The sequence below is a fragment of the Pristiophorus japonicus genome, chromosome 15 (genome assembly GCF_044704955.1).
Source record: "Pristiophorus japonicus isolate sPriJap1 chromosome 15, sPriJap1.hap1, whole genome shotgun sequence".
Taxonomy (NCBI): Eukaryota; Metazoa; Chordata; class Chondrichthyes; family Pristiophoridae; genus Pristiophorus; species Pristiophorus japonicus.
In genome coordinates this window covers 72,345,870-72,363,684 of record NC_091991.1, presented here as the reverse complement: position 1 = coordinate 72,363,684, position 17,815 = coordinate 72,345,870, and the positions used below count along the sequence as shown (strand labels likewise).

Genomic DNA, 17,815 nt, shown 5'->3' with positions numbered 1-17,815 from the left:
CAGAACTGGTAAAAGTTGGAGTTGTAACCGGTTTTTAAGCAAGTGTAGAGAAAGGGGGAAGGGAGGAAAGAAAGGGAAGGTCTGTGATCGAGTGGAAGGCAGGAGGGATTAAAAGAGAAAAGGGATGATGCAAGGCAAAAGGAGATGGTAAGGGGACAAGTAAAGAAACATAAGATGGGTCCAGAAGAGATGTAAATGGGAATGGCAGCTGCCATGTGTAAAAATAGGGGCAGAGGTCTTGGTCTGAAATTGTTGAATTCGACAGATGAGGTGCTGTTCCTCGAGCTTGTGTTGAGCTGCGTTGGAACAGTGTAAGAGGCCAAGGTCAGAGTGGTCAGAGTGGGAGTGGAGCGGAGAATTAAAGTGACAGGTGACCAGAAACTCGGGGTCACGCTTACGGACTGAACATAGGTCATTTGAACCCATTTAAACTGTGGTCCTCCCTAGTAACTTACTTCATCGCCCGTCATTAAAAAAAACGTTCCCCCTGACTTATCTTGTCTTTTTTGGCGTGGGAATTGGGAGGATTCATCAATTCGCTATAAAAACAGAAAATGCTGGAAATACTCAGCAGGTCAGGCATCATCTATGGAGAGAGAAACAGTATGAATGTTTTAGGTCGCTGACCTTTAATCAATTTGTTAGCTGTGTTAGTCTGTTTCCATTTAGTCAGAGTCTACATATATATTGATTTGGATTGTTTGCTTTGAGAGCTGAAATATCCAATTTGAATATGTGATTGTCTTAGGAACAGGAATAGGCCATACAGCCCCTCAAGCCTGTTCCGCCACTCAATTATGGCTGATCTGTATCTAACTCCATCTATCAGCCTTGGTTCCGTAGCCTTAATACCCTGTCTAACAAAAATCTATCTATCTAAGTTCTAATATTTTCAGTTGACCCCCCCCCCCCCCAGCCTCAACAGCTTTTTGGGGGAGAAAGTTCCAGATTTCCACCACCCTTTGTGTGAAAAAGTCTAATTTTAAGATTATTCCCCCTTGTTCTGGACTTGTCCACCAGAGGAAGTAGTTTTCTCGTTTAGTCTTACATACTTATTAATGCGATATAAAGAAATGTTATGTATTTTAGCCATTTTAACTAAATGTTGTTGCACTTTTTGCAGATTTCTGTTCCACGGTGACCATAGTGGACCCTTCGAATGAAAAGCTGAATTGTGTGCTGTTCAGTGGGAATGCTGATCAGCTTCCTAAAATCTACAAAGTCGGAGATGTGGTTCGATTCCATAGAATCAAGGTGGGTTTGTTCATTTGCTTTGTGTGAGTAGAGCATAACGACCAGGGGCTTTCACTATAACACAATTATAGTTTAGAACAAACTTGCATTTATATAGTGCCTTTCACAACCTCGGGATAGCCCACATGCTTTTCAGACAATTAAGTACTGGACGTGTGGTCACTTTTGTAATGTAGGAAACGTGACAGCCAATTTGAGTACAGCAAGGTCCCACAAACAGCACTAAAATAAATGATTAGATCATCTGATTTAGTGATTTGGTTGAGGGATAAATATTGGCCAGGTCACCAGGCGAAACTCTCCTGCTTCTCTTTGAATAGTGCCACAGGATCTTTTACATCCACCTGAGAGAGCAGACGGGACCTTGTTTTAATGCCTCATCTCAAAAGAGAGGGACCTTGAACTAGTCCAGAAAAAGAGCAAAGTGATGAGATTGATTGTAATGAGAGAGAATGCAAGCAGTGAGGAAATCATTCGAGACTCATGGAAAAAGTTGTTGAGGTTGTCACTGTCTGGAAAAATTAATAACTGATCAAGAGGCAGGCAGAGATCAATGTGATTGGCCTTCTCCTGTTCCTATAATACATTCAGTCCCTCGAGCCTGTTCCACCATTCAATGAGATCATGGCTGATCTGTATCTAAAATCCATCCACCTGCTTTGGCCATGTCCTTTTAAACCCTATCGATCTCATATTTCAAATTATTAATTGAGCTAATATCTTCTGTTTTTTGTGGAAGAGAGTTCCACACTTCTACCATCCATTGCATGAAGAAGTGTTTCCTAACTTCTCTCCTGAATGGCCTAGATCTGATTTTAAGGCTATGTCCCCTTGTCCTCGATTCCCCGGCCAGCAGAAATGGTTTTTCTCTATCTACCTTAGCAATTACTTTCAAAATCCTAAAAACCTCAATCAAATTACCCCCTTAACCTTCTATATTCCAGCGAAGACAAGCCTAGGTTATGTAATCTCTCCTCATAATCTAACACTTGGAGCCCTGGTAACAGTCTGGTGAATGTGATGGGATGATCCAAACTGCAGTGTTGGGTCCAGGACTCACCACCAGCGGAGCGGAGTGAGATGGGAGCGAAAGGGGGAGGGTGGGGTTAGTAGAGCTGAAAGCCTACTAATATATTAAAAATCAACAAATCCGACTTGCACTTATTTAGCACCTTAACGTAGAAAAAAGATTCCAAGGGGTTTCACCCATAAAATGACCTTTACTTAGAAAATAATCTAGTTTGTTAGAATTTGGCAGATCAGGCTAGAATCACAGTTCAGTTGCCGTTCAGGGAATATGACTTTTAAAGATTATTGACTTGGAATTTTGGCCGTAGTTAATTGAAATTAGTAAAGAGAAAACATGGACGCTGAGCCAAAGAAGATTTTAGGAGGAGTAACGAAAAGCTTGGCTCAAGAGGTGGCTTTTAATGAGGATCTGATTGGTGGAGAAAGATGGGAAAAGGCAGTGTTTTAGAGATTTCCAAAGTGTGGGGTCTAAGTGGATGAAGGATAGGATACCAGCAGCAGTTTTAGATGAGCTTAAGTTTACAGAGGATTGAGGGAGGGCAGGAGACCTTTGGACTACGAGAATCTGGAGGTGAACACGGTATGGATGGTTTTATTGAATAAATTTAAGACAGATAGACAGTTTCTTAATTGATAAGGGGATAAAGGGTTATGGGGAGCGGGCAGAGAAGTGGGACCTGAGTCCATGATCAGATCAGCCATGATCATATTAAAGCTCGAGGGGCCGTATGGCCTACTCCTGCTCCTATTTCTTATGTTCTTATGTTGGCAATGGAGAAAAGAATCCAGTGTTACTTTACACTCCAGGATGATCCCAGAATATTAAAAATCTGGCGTATAGTGACCATCGGGTGTGTTCATCATACAGAACAAGTCATGATTTTATGACTGGCTCATGGAGCCAATCAGAAAACATGAACACTATTGACTTGCTTCACAAATCTTTATCTTTTCTTCCGAATGCCTGACAACCACTCGTTATATAGAAGTATGCAAATTCCAAGATCTTGAAAAGGTCATGCCAATTAGAATGCTGGAGAGATCGGACATGGATGGATTTCCATACAGTGCCTATATTTTGCAATCCTCCCACAGCTAATTAATATTAATATATACTGCTTAAAATGCCGTGTGGAGCACACATTAAACATTGATGCTCACTTACTCCTGAATAATGTTTTATGTCTTGACAATAATCTAGAAAATATAACTGATGTTTTGCTCCTCAAAAGATTTTTTTTGATGAGCTTATCTCAGGTCCTTCTGGGACTGTACCAAATGTAGTGGGAGGAAATGAGAACAACAGAATCAGGTTTGAGGCGGCAAAGCAATCCAGATTAAACTGAGCAGAAGTGAATAGAACTGTTCCCAGTGGATCTTTTAAATTTACTTGTATGCTCTTTAATTTTCTCATTACGTACTGAACAAAACTCCCTGTCGCTGTGGGCAAGGAAATCGTTTAAATCCCTGGGCAATGGAGAGACAGGATGTGACTTACCTGTAAATGAATCATAGAATGATACAGCACAGAAGGAAGCCGTTCAGCCCATCCTGTCCATGCAGGCTCTTTTAATAGAGCTATCCAAATGGCCCCACTGCCCTGTTCTTTCCACCATGGCTCTGTAAATCTTTTCCTTCAAGGATTTATCCAATTTGCCTGTTGAAAGTTACTACTGAATCTGCTTCCACCACCCTTTCAGGCAGTGCATTCCAGATCACAACACCTCGCTGTGTAAAAAATGTTTCCTCGTGTCGCCTCTGGTTACCGACCCTTCTGCCACTGGTAATAGTTTCTTCTTATTTACTTTATCAGAACCCTTCATGATTTTGAACACCTTTATCAAATCTCCTCTAAAACTTGCCTGCTCTAAGGAGAACAACCCCAGCTTCTCCAGTCTCTCCATTCAACTGAAGTCCCTCATCCCTGGTACTTCTTTAACAGATTTCTCAACTGGCCCTGCTACCTTCAAAGATTTGTATACATACACTCAGCTCTCTCTGTTCCTGCACCCCCTTTAGGATTGTACCCTTGAGTTTATGTTGCTTCTCCTCATTCTTCCTACCAAAATGTATCACTTCACACTTCTCTGTTTTAAATTTAATCTGCCTTGTGTCTGCTCTATGTGTTTGTCTATGTCTTCCCAAAGTCTGTAACTATCCTCAGCATCTCAGGTCTGTTACTGTGTCAGCTGTGGCTCAGTGGGTAGCACACTCGCCTCTGTTTCAGAAGGCTGTGGGTTCAATTCCCAGACTTGAGCACAAGAATCTAGGCTGACACTCCAGTGCAGTGCTGAGGGAGTGCTGCACTGTCAGAGATGCCGTCTTTTGGATGAGACATTAAACCGAGATCCTGTCTACTCTCTCAGGTGGACATAAAAGATCTCTGGCACTATTTCGAAGGAGAGCAGTGGAGTTATCTCTGGTGGTCTGGCCAATATTTGTCCCTCAATCAGTATAACAAAAACAGATTATCTAGTCATTATCACATTGCTATTTGTGGGAGCTTGCTGTGCGCAAATTGGCTGCCACATTTCCTACATTACAACAGTGACTACACTCCAAAAATACTTTATTGGCTGTAAAGTACTTTGAGACGTCTGGTGGTCGTGCAAGGTGCTATATAAATGTAAGTCTTTCTTTCCTCATTGTTTATTACATTTCCGAGTTACGTGTCATCTGCAAACTTTGAAATTACGCTTTGTATATCTAGGTCCAGGTCATTAATATATATCAAAAAGAGCCATGGTCCTAATAACGACCCCTGGGGAACATCACTGTATACTTCCCTCTGGTCTGAAAAACAACCATTCACCACTACTCTCTGCTTTCTGGCCTTAACCAATTTTGTATCTACACTGCCACTGTCCCTTTAATTCCATGGGTTTTAATTTTGATAATAAGTCTATTATGTGGTATATATTTGAAATTATCATTGCACTCATGTGTAAAACATGCTGCATGTTAGATCTGACCTTTCATGATAATGTTGATTACAGCAGCACTTGGTTCCTGCTCACAGGAATGCTTGCAGTGTTCGAGATAGTTGCAAATGACTAAATATCATCCAGCTCTTGGTAGATCCAGTTTGAAAAAAGGTAAATATTCGAAAGTGATCGTTTTTTAAAAAATTCCCTTGATCTTTTAAAAAATTCCCTTGACTATACTGAGTAAAATGCAGTTATTGAGAAAGGTAAGTAAAAGGCTATGGTTTACAGTACAGAGTGTCACCAGGATTGAAGATCGTAAAAATGTGCGATGAATCAGGAAGTGGCGATGAGGTAACACCAGGCTTGGGTTTTAAGGAGCTGAATATTGTAGGAGCAAGGGAAGACTCAGAGAAGTAAGGAGTTCCATGGGTTTGAAGTCATGGAATGGCCAGAGTTAAAGTTACAGGAGCCTGTGAGGTAAGTCTTAATTCCAACATGATGGGTATATAGTGAGGATGGTATATTTGGTGCTTGGGGACGTTAAGAAAGCAGAGTTCAATAGGACAGAAAGATGAGGAAGATTGTGTGAGAGAGAGAGAGATTGGAAACTTGAGTGAGAGAGGGAAGACTTTTTCCTGTGGGTATTAGCGTATATTTACGGTATTGTTGGTGGAATGTGACAATTGATGCCTCTATTAACAGTGCCTCAGACGCATACAATTTTAAAATAACCACTTGCAGAAATTTGAGGTGAACTCCCTCATGGGATCGTTTAACAAAATCTATTGGATATAACCCATTAGGAATGACCAAATGCTTAAATGTAAATGGTAGGAGACAGACTCTTTAAAAAAAAATTATTGATAGCAATTTAAACATTGAACCATTTCTTTTGAGGAAAAGAAGCGGTTAGTACAGCTTTAGTTAAGTTGCTGTCATCCTCAGAGAATCAAAACTGGGAGGTGAAGGAGCCATCAGTAATCAGAGCATCGGCAGCAGATATTTCCGCATTTAAATATTCTCTGTTTGTTTCTGGCCTCCTTCATGTACTGAATAAGCACTCCTGAAGGGGGATGAGGGAACTGTGCATATGTCCCTTCAACAGGTCAGGTTAAAGGTCCGAAGCAACATCATCAGACTTGCTTGATTCTCCCTTGTTCTGTTGTATATAAAGCTTATCTTGATTTATGCAGCCTCAGTTTAACTGACCATCGGAAGTAGCTGCAGTCCCGTAGGATTATTCACTCAGGAAAGGAGAGAGGTTTCTTGTGCAGCTGGCTGACAGGTTGGCTCAGAAACCAATTTTTGTAGTTATGAAAAAGAAAGTTTTAGAATCTGAGTCAGATGGGAGCAAGTTTAACCTAACCCAGCGATCGGGAATCTAATTAGATTGGGTGCAATGCTAGTTTTACACCCCGTCCGAGTTGACTCTCCATTGAAGTCGATGGAGTAATATTGGGTGGGATATAAAACTATCCGATTTCCTAGAAACGTGCACCAAAACAATTGCAAGTGATTGGACCAAAGTGACTTATGCCATAACAGCATACCCAGGTTTCCCTCTTATTTTTTTGTGCAGATGCTGGAAAACCTCCAACGAAGCCTCTTGCTGCTCATTAACATAGCCCCGCCCCCTACAAGTGTAAAGTTCAGCCAAATTTCCTGCATTTACACTAATTTTCTGTACATAGACATTTAAGGCAAAAATATTAGACGCAGCAGAAACCTGCTTATGGAGTTTTACAGTGAATTTTTTAATCTGCACCTTATTTTCTACATCTTTCAATGCTTTTTTATGGCAGCGATAAGTGTTACATTAAAAATTGTAAAGCTTCCAGAGTTGCATTTTCTGGAACACGCTGTGCCAGATGTGCATGAATGATGGTTTGATGGCTTCAAACATTAATTTTCATAGAAAAAGAGAGACTTAAAGAAGGAATAAATGTACTGAAGTGGTTTTATACTTGAGTCTTAACTTATTCATGGAATTAAATTATCACACTACAGTTTTTGTTGCCATAATGTATCTGTTATCAGATATTTCATGATTTAACCATTCTTAATCTGCATCTAAAATTAATAGAAATATTTTATATTTACATTAATATTTTTGTGTATTTTATAGCCTTGCAATTTTAGTGGTGTTTCTTAAAGTGCAAGCTTTTAGAGAGCAGTCCTCTGGTTTATGTCAACAACAACAACTTGCACTATACAGCGCCTTTAATGTAATAAAACATCCCAAGGCGCTTAACAGGAGCATCATCAGACATAATTTGAAACCGAGCCACATAAGGAGATATCAGGACAGATGAACAAAAACTCAGTAAAGAGATCAGTCTTAAAGAGCGTCTTAAAGGAGGAGAGCGAGTTATAGAGGCGGAGAGGTTTAGGGAGGGAATTCCAGAGCTTTATGGCCTCGGAAGCTGAAGGCACAGCCGCCAATGGTGGGGTAATTAAAATCGGGGATGCACAAGAGGCCAGAACTGTAAGAGCACCGAGATCTCAGAGGGCTGTAGGGCTGGAGGAGATTACAGAGAAAGGGAGGGGCGAGGCCAAGGAGGGATTTAAAAACTAGGATGAGAATTTTAAAATTGAAGCATTGCCGGACCGGGAGCCAATGTAGATAAGCGAGCACTGGGGTGATGGGTGAACAGGACTTGGAGCAAATTAGGATAAGTGCAGCAGAGTTTTGGAATGAGCTCAAGTTTATGTAGCCTAGACGATGGGATTCGGCCAGGAGAGAATCGTTAACAAAGAGGTAGCAAAGGCATGGTTGAGGGTTTCAGCAGCAGATGAGCTGAGGCAGGGGCGATGTTACGGAGGTGGAAGTAGGCAGTCTTGGTGATGGAGCGGATATGTGATCGGAAGCTCATCTCGGGGTCAAAGACCAAGGTTGCGAACGGTATGGATCAGCCTCAAATAGTTGCCTGGGTGAAGGATGGAGACAGTGGTTATGGAATGGAGTTTGTGGGCTGTTGGAAGGGAGGGAAGTGGCAGAGGCAGCTGAACGGATGGTCTCGATCTTGGTGACAAAGAAATCCATGAGCTCCTTGCACGTGTTGGAAGTGAGGGTGGGGGCGTGCGAGGGGAGGTGGGGCTGGGTGGGAGGGATGTTTAAGAATACTGTTTGTAGTGGAGACGGGCAGCTGAGGGCTATAATGTCATTCTATGATGATTCTGGAATAATGAGCAGTTTTGGCAGAGGAGGGCAAGACTGGATAATGCTTTATGTGGCGATGAATGGCTAAGCCATAAACATTCAAGTTTGCCTCCCTCATATCTTGTAAAATGTGTGTATCATCAGTCTGAAAGAAATGTGAGCTTCACCTGTTAGTGCAGTAAAACCCTCATTATCCAAACATTTTGAGAAGGCACTTTAAAAAGTTTGGATAATTGTATGAAGATATGCTGTTGACATTAATATAGCAGAGCTCTCATTATCAAAACTGCCTTTAGGACACTTGGAAAGATAATTGAAGGAGTGCCTTCCAGCTGAGATAAACTGAGAACATGATCAGAATATATTTGAATTACAAGAGCGTTCAATTAATCAGGGCTTTACTGTAGTAGTTCAAGTAAGTTGAGTTTTTTATTGGGGGTATGGGGGTGGGGGGGGTGCGGTGGGCGGTGGGGGGAATAAGATGTTTGCTTCATATTTTCTATTGAGCCCTTACCAGTCATTCAGCAATCGGTAACCAGGATGTAAACAAGTGTGTGTGACAGTAAGGGGAAGGGGGAAGACTGGCTCTTCGACGGGTTTTATTCCCTCCTCCTTGTGGAGAGGTACTTGCCCTTTGCTTGTGACGGCACCAATGGGACCAGCAGTTCACAGCCTGGGGTACCTTTAACCTGATCCTGCCTTCTCACGACTTCGTGACACGCCATGTTGAAGCTCCGACAAGCTGGATTACACATCGTAACATCTCCTGATTTCTTTTTTTCTTTCTTTCATAAAATTCATCACCAAGCATCCTTAATTGCTGAGTGGCTATCGATACGGCCCAGAGTAACTTTGAGAGGTGAGGGAACATAAGAACATAAAAAATAGGAATAGGAGTCGGCCATACGGCCCCTCAAGCCTGCTCTGCCATTCAATAAGATCATGGCTAATTTGATCATGGACTCAGCTCCACTTCCCTGCCCGTTCCCCATGACCCCTTATACCCTTAGGAAAGCAAGGGACTCACCCAAGAAGTGCAGAAGAGACCGGATGAGCTTGTGCCGGGATCATTTTGCAGGGAGTCTCTATTAAATACTAATGATAGACTTAATGTTTCATTTTTTTTTGACAAAAAGATGGAATTTTCACATGTAAATCCCGAAGGAAAGGGAAGACAATAACCACCCACTGCCTGAACGAAAAGCTATATAGGCCTGGAGAAGTTTGAGACCAGAGTTTGGGGGAAGGGATATGATCTCATTTCCAAGTCAACACTTCAAGGAAATCATGGAGCGGGATTGCAGGTGACTCCACCCATTATCATTGGGAGTGAGAAGATGTAATCCATGCCAAAAGAATTGGGGCAGAAATTAATTCCCTCTGCCACCCTGAGCACTTACGCCTGCATCTCACTGTTTGCTCCGATAGGCCCATGTGCTTTCTTTGAAAATGGGGTCCAAAACAAACAATTAAAAATAGATTGAAAACACAGTTTAAATTACTACATACGCACTAACCTTGCCCTCTTACCAAATAGTTTCATTCACAAACCTATGTGATTTTATTTTTGAGTATTTTTCATAATTTTCCCCACAACATTTTTTTGTGATCTTTGCTGTTATTTCTGCTTACGCAGCAGTGAGATATGATCATTTAAGTCAATTAAATGATCCCATGCTATCTTCCATCTACTAATGGTTGTGAAAGGTAGAAGAGTTGATTTCAAGTACTTATAAAAAGAAAGACTTGCATTTATATAGCGTCATTCACTATTACCGGACATCCCAAAGCGCTTTACAGCCAATGAAGTACTGTTGAAATGTAGTCACTGTTGTAATGTGGAAAATGTAGATGCCAATTTGCAACACCAAGCTCCCCCAAACAGCAATGTGATAATGACCAGATAATCTGTTTTTGTGATGTTGATTGAGGGATAAATATTGGCCAGGACAGAGGGGATAACACCCTGCTGTTCTTCAAAATAGTGCCATGGAATCTTTTACATCCACCTGCGGGGGCAGACGGGGCCTCGGTTTAACGTCTCATCCAAAAGACGGCACCTCCGACAGTGCAGCGCTCCCTCAGCACTGCACTGGAGTGTCAGCCTCGATTCATGTGCTCAAGTTCCTCGAGTGGGACTTGAGTCCACAACCTTCTGACTCAGAGGCGGGGGTGTTACACACTGAGCCACAACTGACACTGTGGCCATTTTGAAATGCTCGTGTGGAGAGTTGATACAAGAGTAGTTAACACATTGTCTAATTTGTCTAAACCTCTCTCTCTCTCTCTCTCACTCTCTCTCTCTCTCTCTCACTCTCACACTCACTCACTCACGCGCTCACCTCCATCTGAGATTGTCAACTGACTATACTGGGATCATTAAACGGGAACCTGTGCCAAATGAGTCTACAGCATGGTTGGGCTGGTTTTTGTGTCTCTGCTCTTAAGTAACTGCTGGTGCTGATGCTAGCTCAGTCTCATAATATTTTGTCAAAATAATTTCTCTTGATTGTTATTGCAGCCCAGGCCTATCTATTACAATGTTGCTGATTACATCATCATCATCTCAACACATTTACTTGGATATTCTGTTTACAAATCAAACACTCGGTGTCACACTCCGCCTGTAAATATACCCAGCTGTGTGCAGGACACTGGAGCATGAAGGAGAAAATGAAATTACTCACCAGAGTGACCTTCATTCTTCAATGGAAAGACTCCTCTACTGAGCGAGCCTGACTTCCTTTTCCCTGTAGCATTGTAATGCAGGACGAATTAAATGGCCGCAGTTGGAGAATATAAATCATTGCAGTAACTAAAATCCCTCTAATTAGTCCTCCTCTGGGACTGCTCTCTAATCCAGTTGCGTAAAAAGTGTAATGAAGTAGATCTAATTTTTTTTCGAATGGAAATTAAAAACGAAAGCAATTGTGAATGACTTATCAAGCTTCGTTAGTGCCATCTGTCGGCTTAACTCAGTACTCTTATCGAGTTTGATCTGCATACTGAAACAGGTGACTCTCAATGGAGAGAATGCCATGGTTATCAATAAAAGGCTGTGAATTAGATATTCATAAAAACACAAGAAATAGGAGCAGGAGTAGGCCATACGGCCCCTTGAGCCTGCTCCGCCATTAATACAATCATGGGCTCAGGTCCACTTCCCTGCCCACTCCCCATAACCCCTTATTCCCTTATCGATTAAGAAATTGTCTATCTCTGTCTTAATTTTATTCAATGACCCAGCTTCCACAGCTCTCTGAGGCAGCAAATTCCACAGATTTATAACCCTCTGAGGGAAGAAATTCCTCCTCATCTCAGTTTTAAATGGGCGGCCCCTTATTCTAAGATTATGTCCCCTAGTTCTAGTCTCCCCTATCAGTGGAAACATCTTCTCTGCATCCACCTCATAATTTTTCGATAAGATCACCTCTCATTCTTCTGAATTCCGATGAGTAGAGGATCAACCTACTCAACCTTTCCTCATAAGTCAACCCCCTCGTCTCTGGAATCAACCTTGTGCACCTTCTCTGAACTGCCTCCAAAGCAAGTATATCCTTTCTTAAATATGGAAACCAAAACTGCATGCAGTATTCTCTAGGTATGGCCTCACCCAATACCTTGTCTAACTGTAACAAGTGTTTCCTGCTTTTATACTCCATCCCCTTTGCAATAAAGGCCAACACTCCATCTGCCAAATTTTTGCCCACTCATTTAGCCTGTCTATGTCCTTTTGCAGGTTTTTTGTGTCCTCTTCACACATTGCTTTTCCTCCCATCTTTGTATCATCAGCAAACTTGGCTACATTACACTCGGTCCCTTCATCCAAGTCGTTAATATAGATTGTAAATAGTTGGGGTCCCAGCACTGATCCCTGCGGCACCCCACTAGTTACTGATTGCCAACCCAGAATGAACCATTTATCCCAACTCTCTGTTTTCTGTTAGTCAGCCAATCCTCTATCCATGCTAATATATTACCCCCAACTCCAGCAAACCCCAGAATTCCAGCAAATTTGTCAAACATGACATCCCCTTCATAAATCCATGCTGATTCTGCCTGACTGAATTATGCTTTTCCAAATGTCCTTCTTTAATAATGAGCTCCAACATTTTTCCAACCACAGATGTTAGGCTAACTGGTCTATAGTTTCCTGCTTTTTGTTTGCTTCCTTTTTTGAATAGGGCCATTACATTTGCAGTTTTCCAATTTGCTGGGACCTCCACAGAATCCAGAGAATTTTGGTAAATTACAACCAATGCACCCATTATCCCTTCCGCTACTTCTCTGAAGGCCCTAGGATGCAAGCCATCAGGTCCAGGAGATTTTATCCACCTTTAGTCCCATTATCTTACTGAGTACCACCTCCTTAGTGATTGTGCTTGTGTTAAGTTCCTCCCTCCGATAGCCCCTTGACTATCCACTGTTGCGATAATTTTAGTGTCCTCTACCGTAAAGACTGATACAAAATATTTGTTCAGAGTTTCTGCCATCTCTATGTTCCCCATTATTAATTCCCTGGTTTCGTCCTCTAAAGGACCAACATTTACTTTAGCCACTCTTTTCCTTTTTATATACCTGTAGAAACTCTTGCTATCTGTTTTTATATTTCGTGCTAATTTACTTTCATCGTCTATCTTCCTTTTCTTAATCATTTTTTTAGTCATTCTTTGCTGGCTTTTAAAAGCTTCCCAATCTTCTGTCCTCCCACTAGTTTTGGCCACTTTGTATTCCTTTTTAACAATGCATCCTTTTCATTTAGGAAATGCAGAAATACATAGCCCAGTGATGGCATATTGTCTTAGGTGGATGCTCAAAGTCAGAGATCTCCTGCACATGGACAGATCTCCTGCACATGGACAGATCTCCTGCGTATGGAGAGATCTCCTGCGTATGGAGAGATCTCCTGCGTATGGAGAGATCTCCTGCGTATGGAGAGATCTCCTGCGTATGGAGAGATCTCCTGCGTATGGAGAGATCTCCTGCGTATGGAGAGATCTCCTGCACATGGACAGATCTCCTGCACATGGACAGATCTCCTGCACAAGGAGAAATCTGCACACAAAAAAGACTTGAATTTATATAGCGCCTTTCACGACTACCAGACGTCTTAAAGCTCTTTACAGCCAATGAAGTACAAGGAAAGATCTCCTGCCCAAGGAGAGATCTCCTACACAAAGCCAGCTACACAGAGAGATCTCCTGCACAGACATCTTCGGCACACAGATTACCAACACAAAGACACAAAGATATCTGCGACACAAAGAGACACTGCAGCAGCTAGTTAGCAGCATTAAATGTTATAAAAAGGACTTGCATGATAGCTATCTGAAAAGCTCCAGCACAAAGTTTAGTTTACATAAAAGCATTTACAAAAGACTGCACTAAAATTAATGAGAATATTAAAGTGATATTTCTATTTCCCATTCTTGTCATAACACTTGAACATAACGCCATCGGAACTTGGGCTTTGTGATGTCTCCATTCCAGTCACTCAGAGCTTATTAATATTAATTATCATTTAATCTTAACCGAGGTGTGTAACTGGAGTTGAGGTACAGATCAACCATGCTCTAATTGAAACGCAGAACGGGCTCAAGGGGCTGAATGGCCTACTCCTGTTCCTATGTAACATTTAGCATTATAAAGAAATAGTTTTTCCTCAAGGATTAGCAGTATTTGCAACAAATTAAAGTGTAACTTGTTTGTTTAACCTTAGAGTAAGGGATTGCTGCTATTAAATGTGTAGCTGCACTGGATCTAATATGTTTCTCGGAAACCAGATTGCTTATCTTGGAATATGAACTGAGAAAGGGTTAAAAATAAAGTTGGTTCGTTACATCTTACCTTGTGCATGTAACTGCAAGTGATGTTGATTGGTGTAGGTCATCATCATCATCATCATCATCATCATCATCATAGGCAGTCCCTTGGAATCGAGGAAGACTTGTTTCCACTCCTGAAGTGAGTTCTTTGGTGGCTGAACAGTCCAATACGAGAGCCACAGACTCTGTCACAGGTGGGACAGACATTCGCCGAGGGAAGGGGTGGGTGGGAATGGTTTTCCGCACGCTCCTTCTGCTGCCAGCGCCTGACCTCTTCACGCCATCGGCGTTGAGATTCGAAGAGCTCAATGCCCTCCCGGATGCACTTTCTCCACCTCGAGCAGTCTTCGGCCAGGGACTCCCAGGTGTCAGTGGTGATGTCGCACTTTACCAGGGAGGCTTTGAGGGTGCCCTTGTAATGTTTCCGCTGCTCACCTTTGGCTCATTTGCCATGAAGGAGCTCCGCATAAAGCATCTGCTTAGGGAGTCTCGTGTCTGGCATGCGAACTATGTGGCCTGCCCAGCGAAGCTGATCGAGTGTGGTCAGTGCTTCAATGCTGGGGATGTAAGCCTGGACAAGGACACTAATGTTGGTGCGCCTGTCCTCCCAGGGGATTTGCAGGATCTTGCAGAGACATCGTTGGTGATATATCTCCAGCGACTTGAGATGTCTTCTGTACATCGTCCATGCCTTTGATCCATACAGGAGAACGGGTATTATTACAGCCCTGTAGACCATGAGCTTGGTGGTAGATTTGAGGGCCTGGTCTTCAAACACACTTTTCCTCAGTCGGCCGAAGACTGCATTGGTGCACTGGAGGCGGTGTTGAATCTCCGCATCAATGTCTGCTTTTGTTGACAAGAGGCTCCCGAGGTATGGGAAATGGTCCATGTTATTGAGGGCCACGCCGTGAATCTTGATGACTGGGGGGCAGTGCTGTGCGGTGAGGACAGGCTGACAGAGGACCACTTTCTTACGGATGTTAAGCGTAAGGCCCATGCTTTCATAGCATGCCCATGCCATGCCATGACGGAGCTGACAACTGCTGGACGGACCACTGCCTAATTCGATCCATCATCAACATTAACATAGCCCCAAAGCAGAGGGGACAGCAGAAGCAGTGCCGCAAAAAAGTCAATGCCGGGGCACTTAAAGACCCAGCTAAGAGAGATGCTGAATGCCCACAGCGCTTGGTCTGCCCTCCAGGCCTCTATAACCAGTGCCTGTGAAGAGACACTTGGTCACTCAACCAGAAAATACCAGGATTGGCTTGATGAAAATGATCAGGAGATCCAAGAACTAATAGATCGCAGACGCAGAGCATTTCTGAGCCTCAAGCAACAACCCAACTTGGGAGCAGCAAAGCAACATTACAGTCGGCTCAAGGCTGAGGTCCAACAAAAACCCGGGACCTAAAGAACAGGTGGTGGATGGAGAAAGCACAGGAGATACAACAACTGGCCGACAGCCACGATATGCGAGGACTCTTCATCGCAGTCAAGGCCACCTACGGTCCAAGCTCTCAAGACCCCACCCCACTCCTGGCCAAGAACGGGGAAACACTCATCAAGAACACCGAGGCTGTCAGGGCCCGCTGGAAGGAGCACTTCGAAGATCTCCTCAATCGAGACTCTGTCTTTGACTCGAGTGTTCTCGACTCCATCCTGCAGCATGCGACCTGCCACCATCTCAGTGAAACCCCAAAGTTGCACGAGGTCGGCAAAGCCATAACATAGCTCAAGAATGATTAGTTTAGTATTGAAGTGCTGGGTTAGTGTTGCCATTAGGTGACACGGCCAAGCCTGCAATGTTGGATATGAGCATGTATTATCAAGTACATATAGTGCTTAGTTTGTGTCTGCATAGCAAAATGTGTCACTTTCTTTTGCAAATGAACTGTATGGGCTAAGTGGAAGGATCCATTTGCAACATTTACATTTTCATGTCTTTCCACGCAGTCTTTATGAGGAGTTAATCGCATAGCAACAATTCTATATTCCCATGTAAGAGCTAAAAGCATGTAAATAAGGTACATTTGCAATCTAATATAAAGGGGTAAAACATTTTCATTCAAATAAAACTGACTTTGTTGAGTGTCATAACATATGTACAGTATGTCTTGAAATCTAATGGGTAAAGGGCTGGATTTTGTTCGAAACGGTGAACGCTTACACTTGCCCACAGATTCTCTGTGGGTTTTTGTACTGGAACTTGAGCTGATTAGAAAGTTACTTTGGCACAGTGTCCTCTACAGGGAATCTGGGACCCATGAGAACAGGGCAAGCAATTTCCTTAACCAATCAGAATGAAGAATCAATCTGTAACCAGGCAGTGTAATTTAGAATAGTGAATTCAATGCCAAATCTGGTACAGAAAGTGAAATAAAGAGAAGGATTAAGAGAGAGATTTAAAAAAAGACAAAGAAAAAGTTTTTAAAAATTATTTACATTTCTTTATTTGTTTTAAATCTCCAACAATAATTAAAATCTGAAGGGATGAAACTTCACACTTGTAAATGTTAATTTTCAGTCCCAGAGCAATTGTATTGCAGTAATTAAAACTTATCACGTCGTTAAAGATTTACTTGCACCCGAATGGACAAGCCCTAACTTTTTCTGGTGAGTTTAGTGGGTATATATCATAATGCTGCGTCTCTGGGCGAGATACTGTAAAAGCGTAGCTTCTGAAGGAGCAGGGCAACTTGGACAGCAACTTCCTACTTTCTGCATTTAACTGCACATGTGCAGTCTCCGAAAGTTGCTGCCCGATTTACACTTTAATAAGCGAGCCCTGTTAGCCTCACCGTTATTTCTACAGCAAAATCTGACCCAATATTTTAAACGTCACAATTTTCGTGAGTTTCTTACAGAATATGAAAGTTTTATGTCAGAAAAGTTGTTACAGAAATGAAAGCAGAAGTTATAATAGAACTTTGGTGCTTGAAAACATTGTTCAAGTCCTGCTTGTTATTTGTCTGGCACGGATTATGATTCTTTCAGGCCCTAATTAGCTTCCTATAGCTCAGATGTTGTATGGCTAAGTGCCAAGTTTGCCCAGGAGTTGCTCTGATTTTTTTGGAGCAACTAGATTTTTTTTGGAGTATCTTAAAAATCGCAATTCTGCCCATTTAATTTGCTCCAGTGTAAGTGAGTTAGTTAGGTTTTTTTTTAAAGTTTAGTTTTGCTTTCAGAAGGGGGCATTACGAGCCACTTACACCTGTTTTGGCCATTTAAACAAGTTTAGACAGCTAAAAGTTACTCCAAACTAACTTCGGCCAGCGGATGTGGCCATTTGTAGCTGCACAGAAAAACCTTGTGGTGAGCTAAGAAATCAGCGCAGGTTAGTACATTTAAAGCACCAAAAACAAATAAAAAAATACAAGAAAGCTGAGAGGACCTGCACCTAGCACCAAGACTTACAAAGCACTAAACAACTAGATTAAAGATGGATTGCTAAACTAGCAAATACATTATAGCAAGTCCTGTAAATAAGAGTTTCAACCAAACTATTTTACAGAATTCCTTTTGAAAGCAGATAAAGATTAAACTTGAATGTAAATCAAACAAGAATTTAGGACCACATAATCAATCAATAAATAAATAAATAAACAAATACAAAA

The 17,815-nt window shown here is 42.1% G+C and overlaps 1 protein-coding gene across 2 annotated transcripts in view; it reads left to right on the top strand.

The window, feature by feature from the left end:
• The window catches only part of pot1 (protection of telomeres 1 homolog), a 316,069-nt gene that overhangs the window by 145,947 nt on the left and 152,307 nt on the right, over positions 1-17,815 (top strand). The window contains exon 3 of one of the 2 annotated variants that reach the window (XM_070900596.1): positions 1,124-1,254. In XM_070900596.1, coding sequence (XP_070756697.1) covers positions 1,124-1,254 — 131 coding nt within the window. Of the gene's footprint in view, positions 1-1,123; positions 1,255-5,357; positions 5,379-17,815 lie in introns of those variants that run through there. The other variant, XM_070900598.1, reaches the window with a different exon arrangement.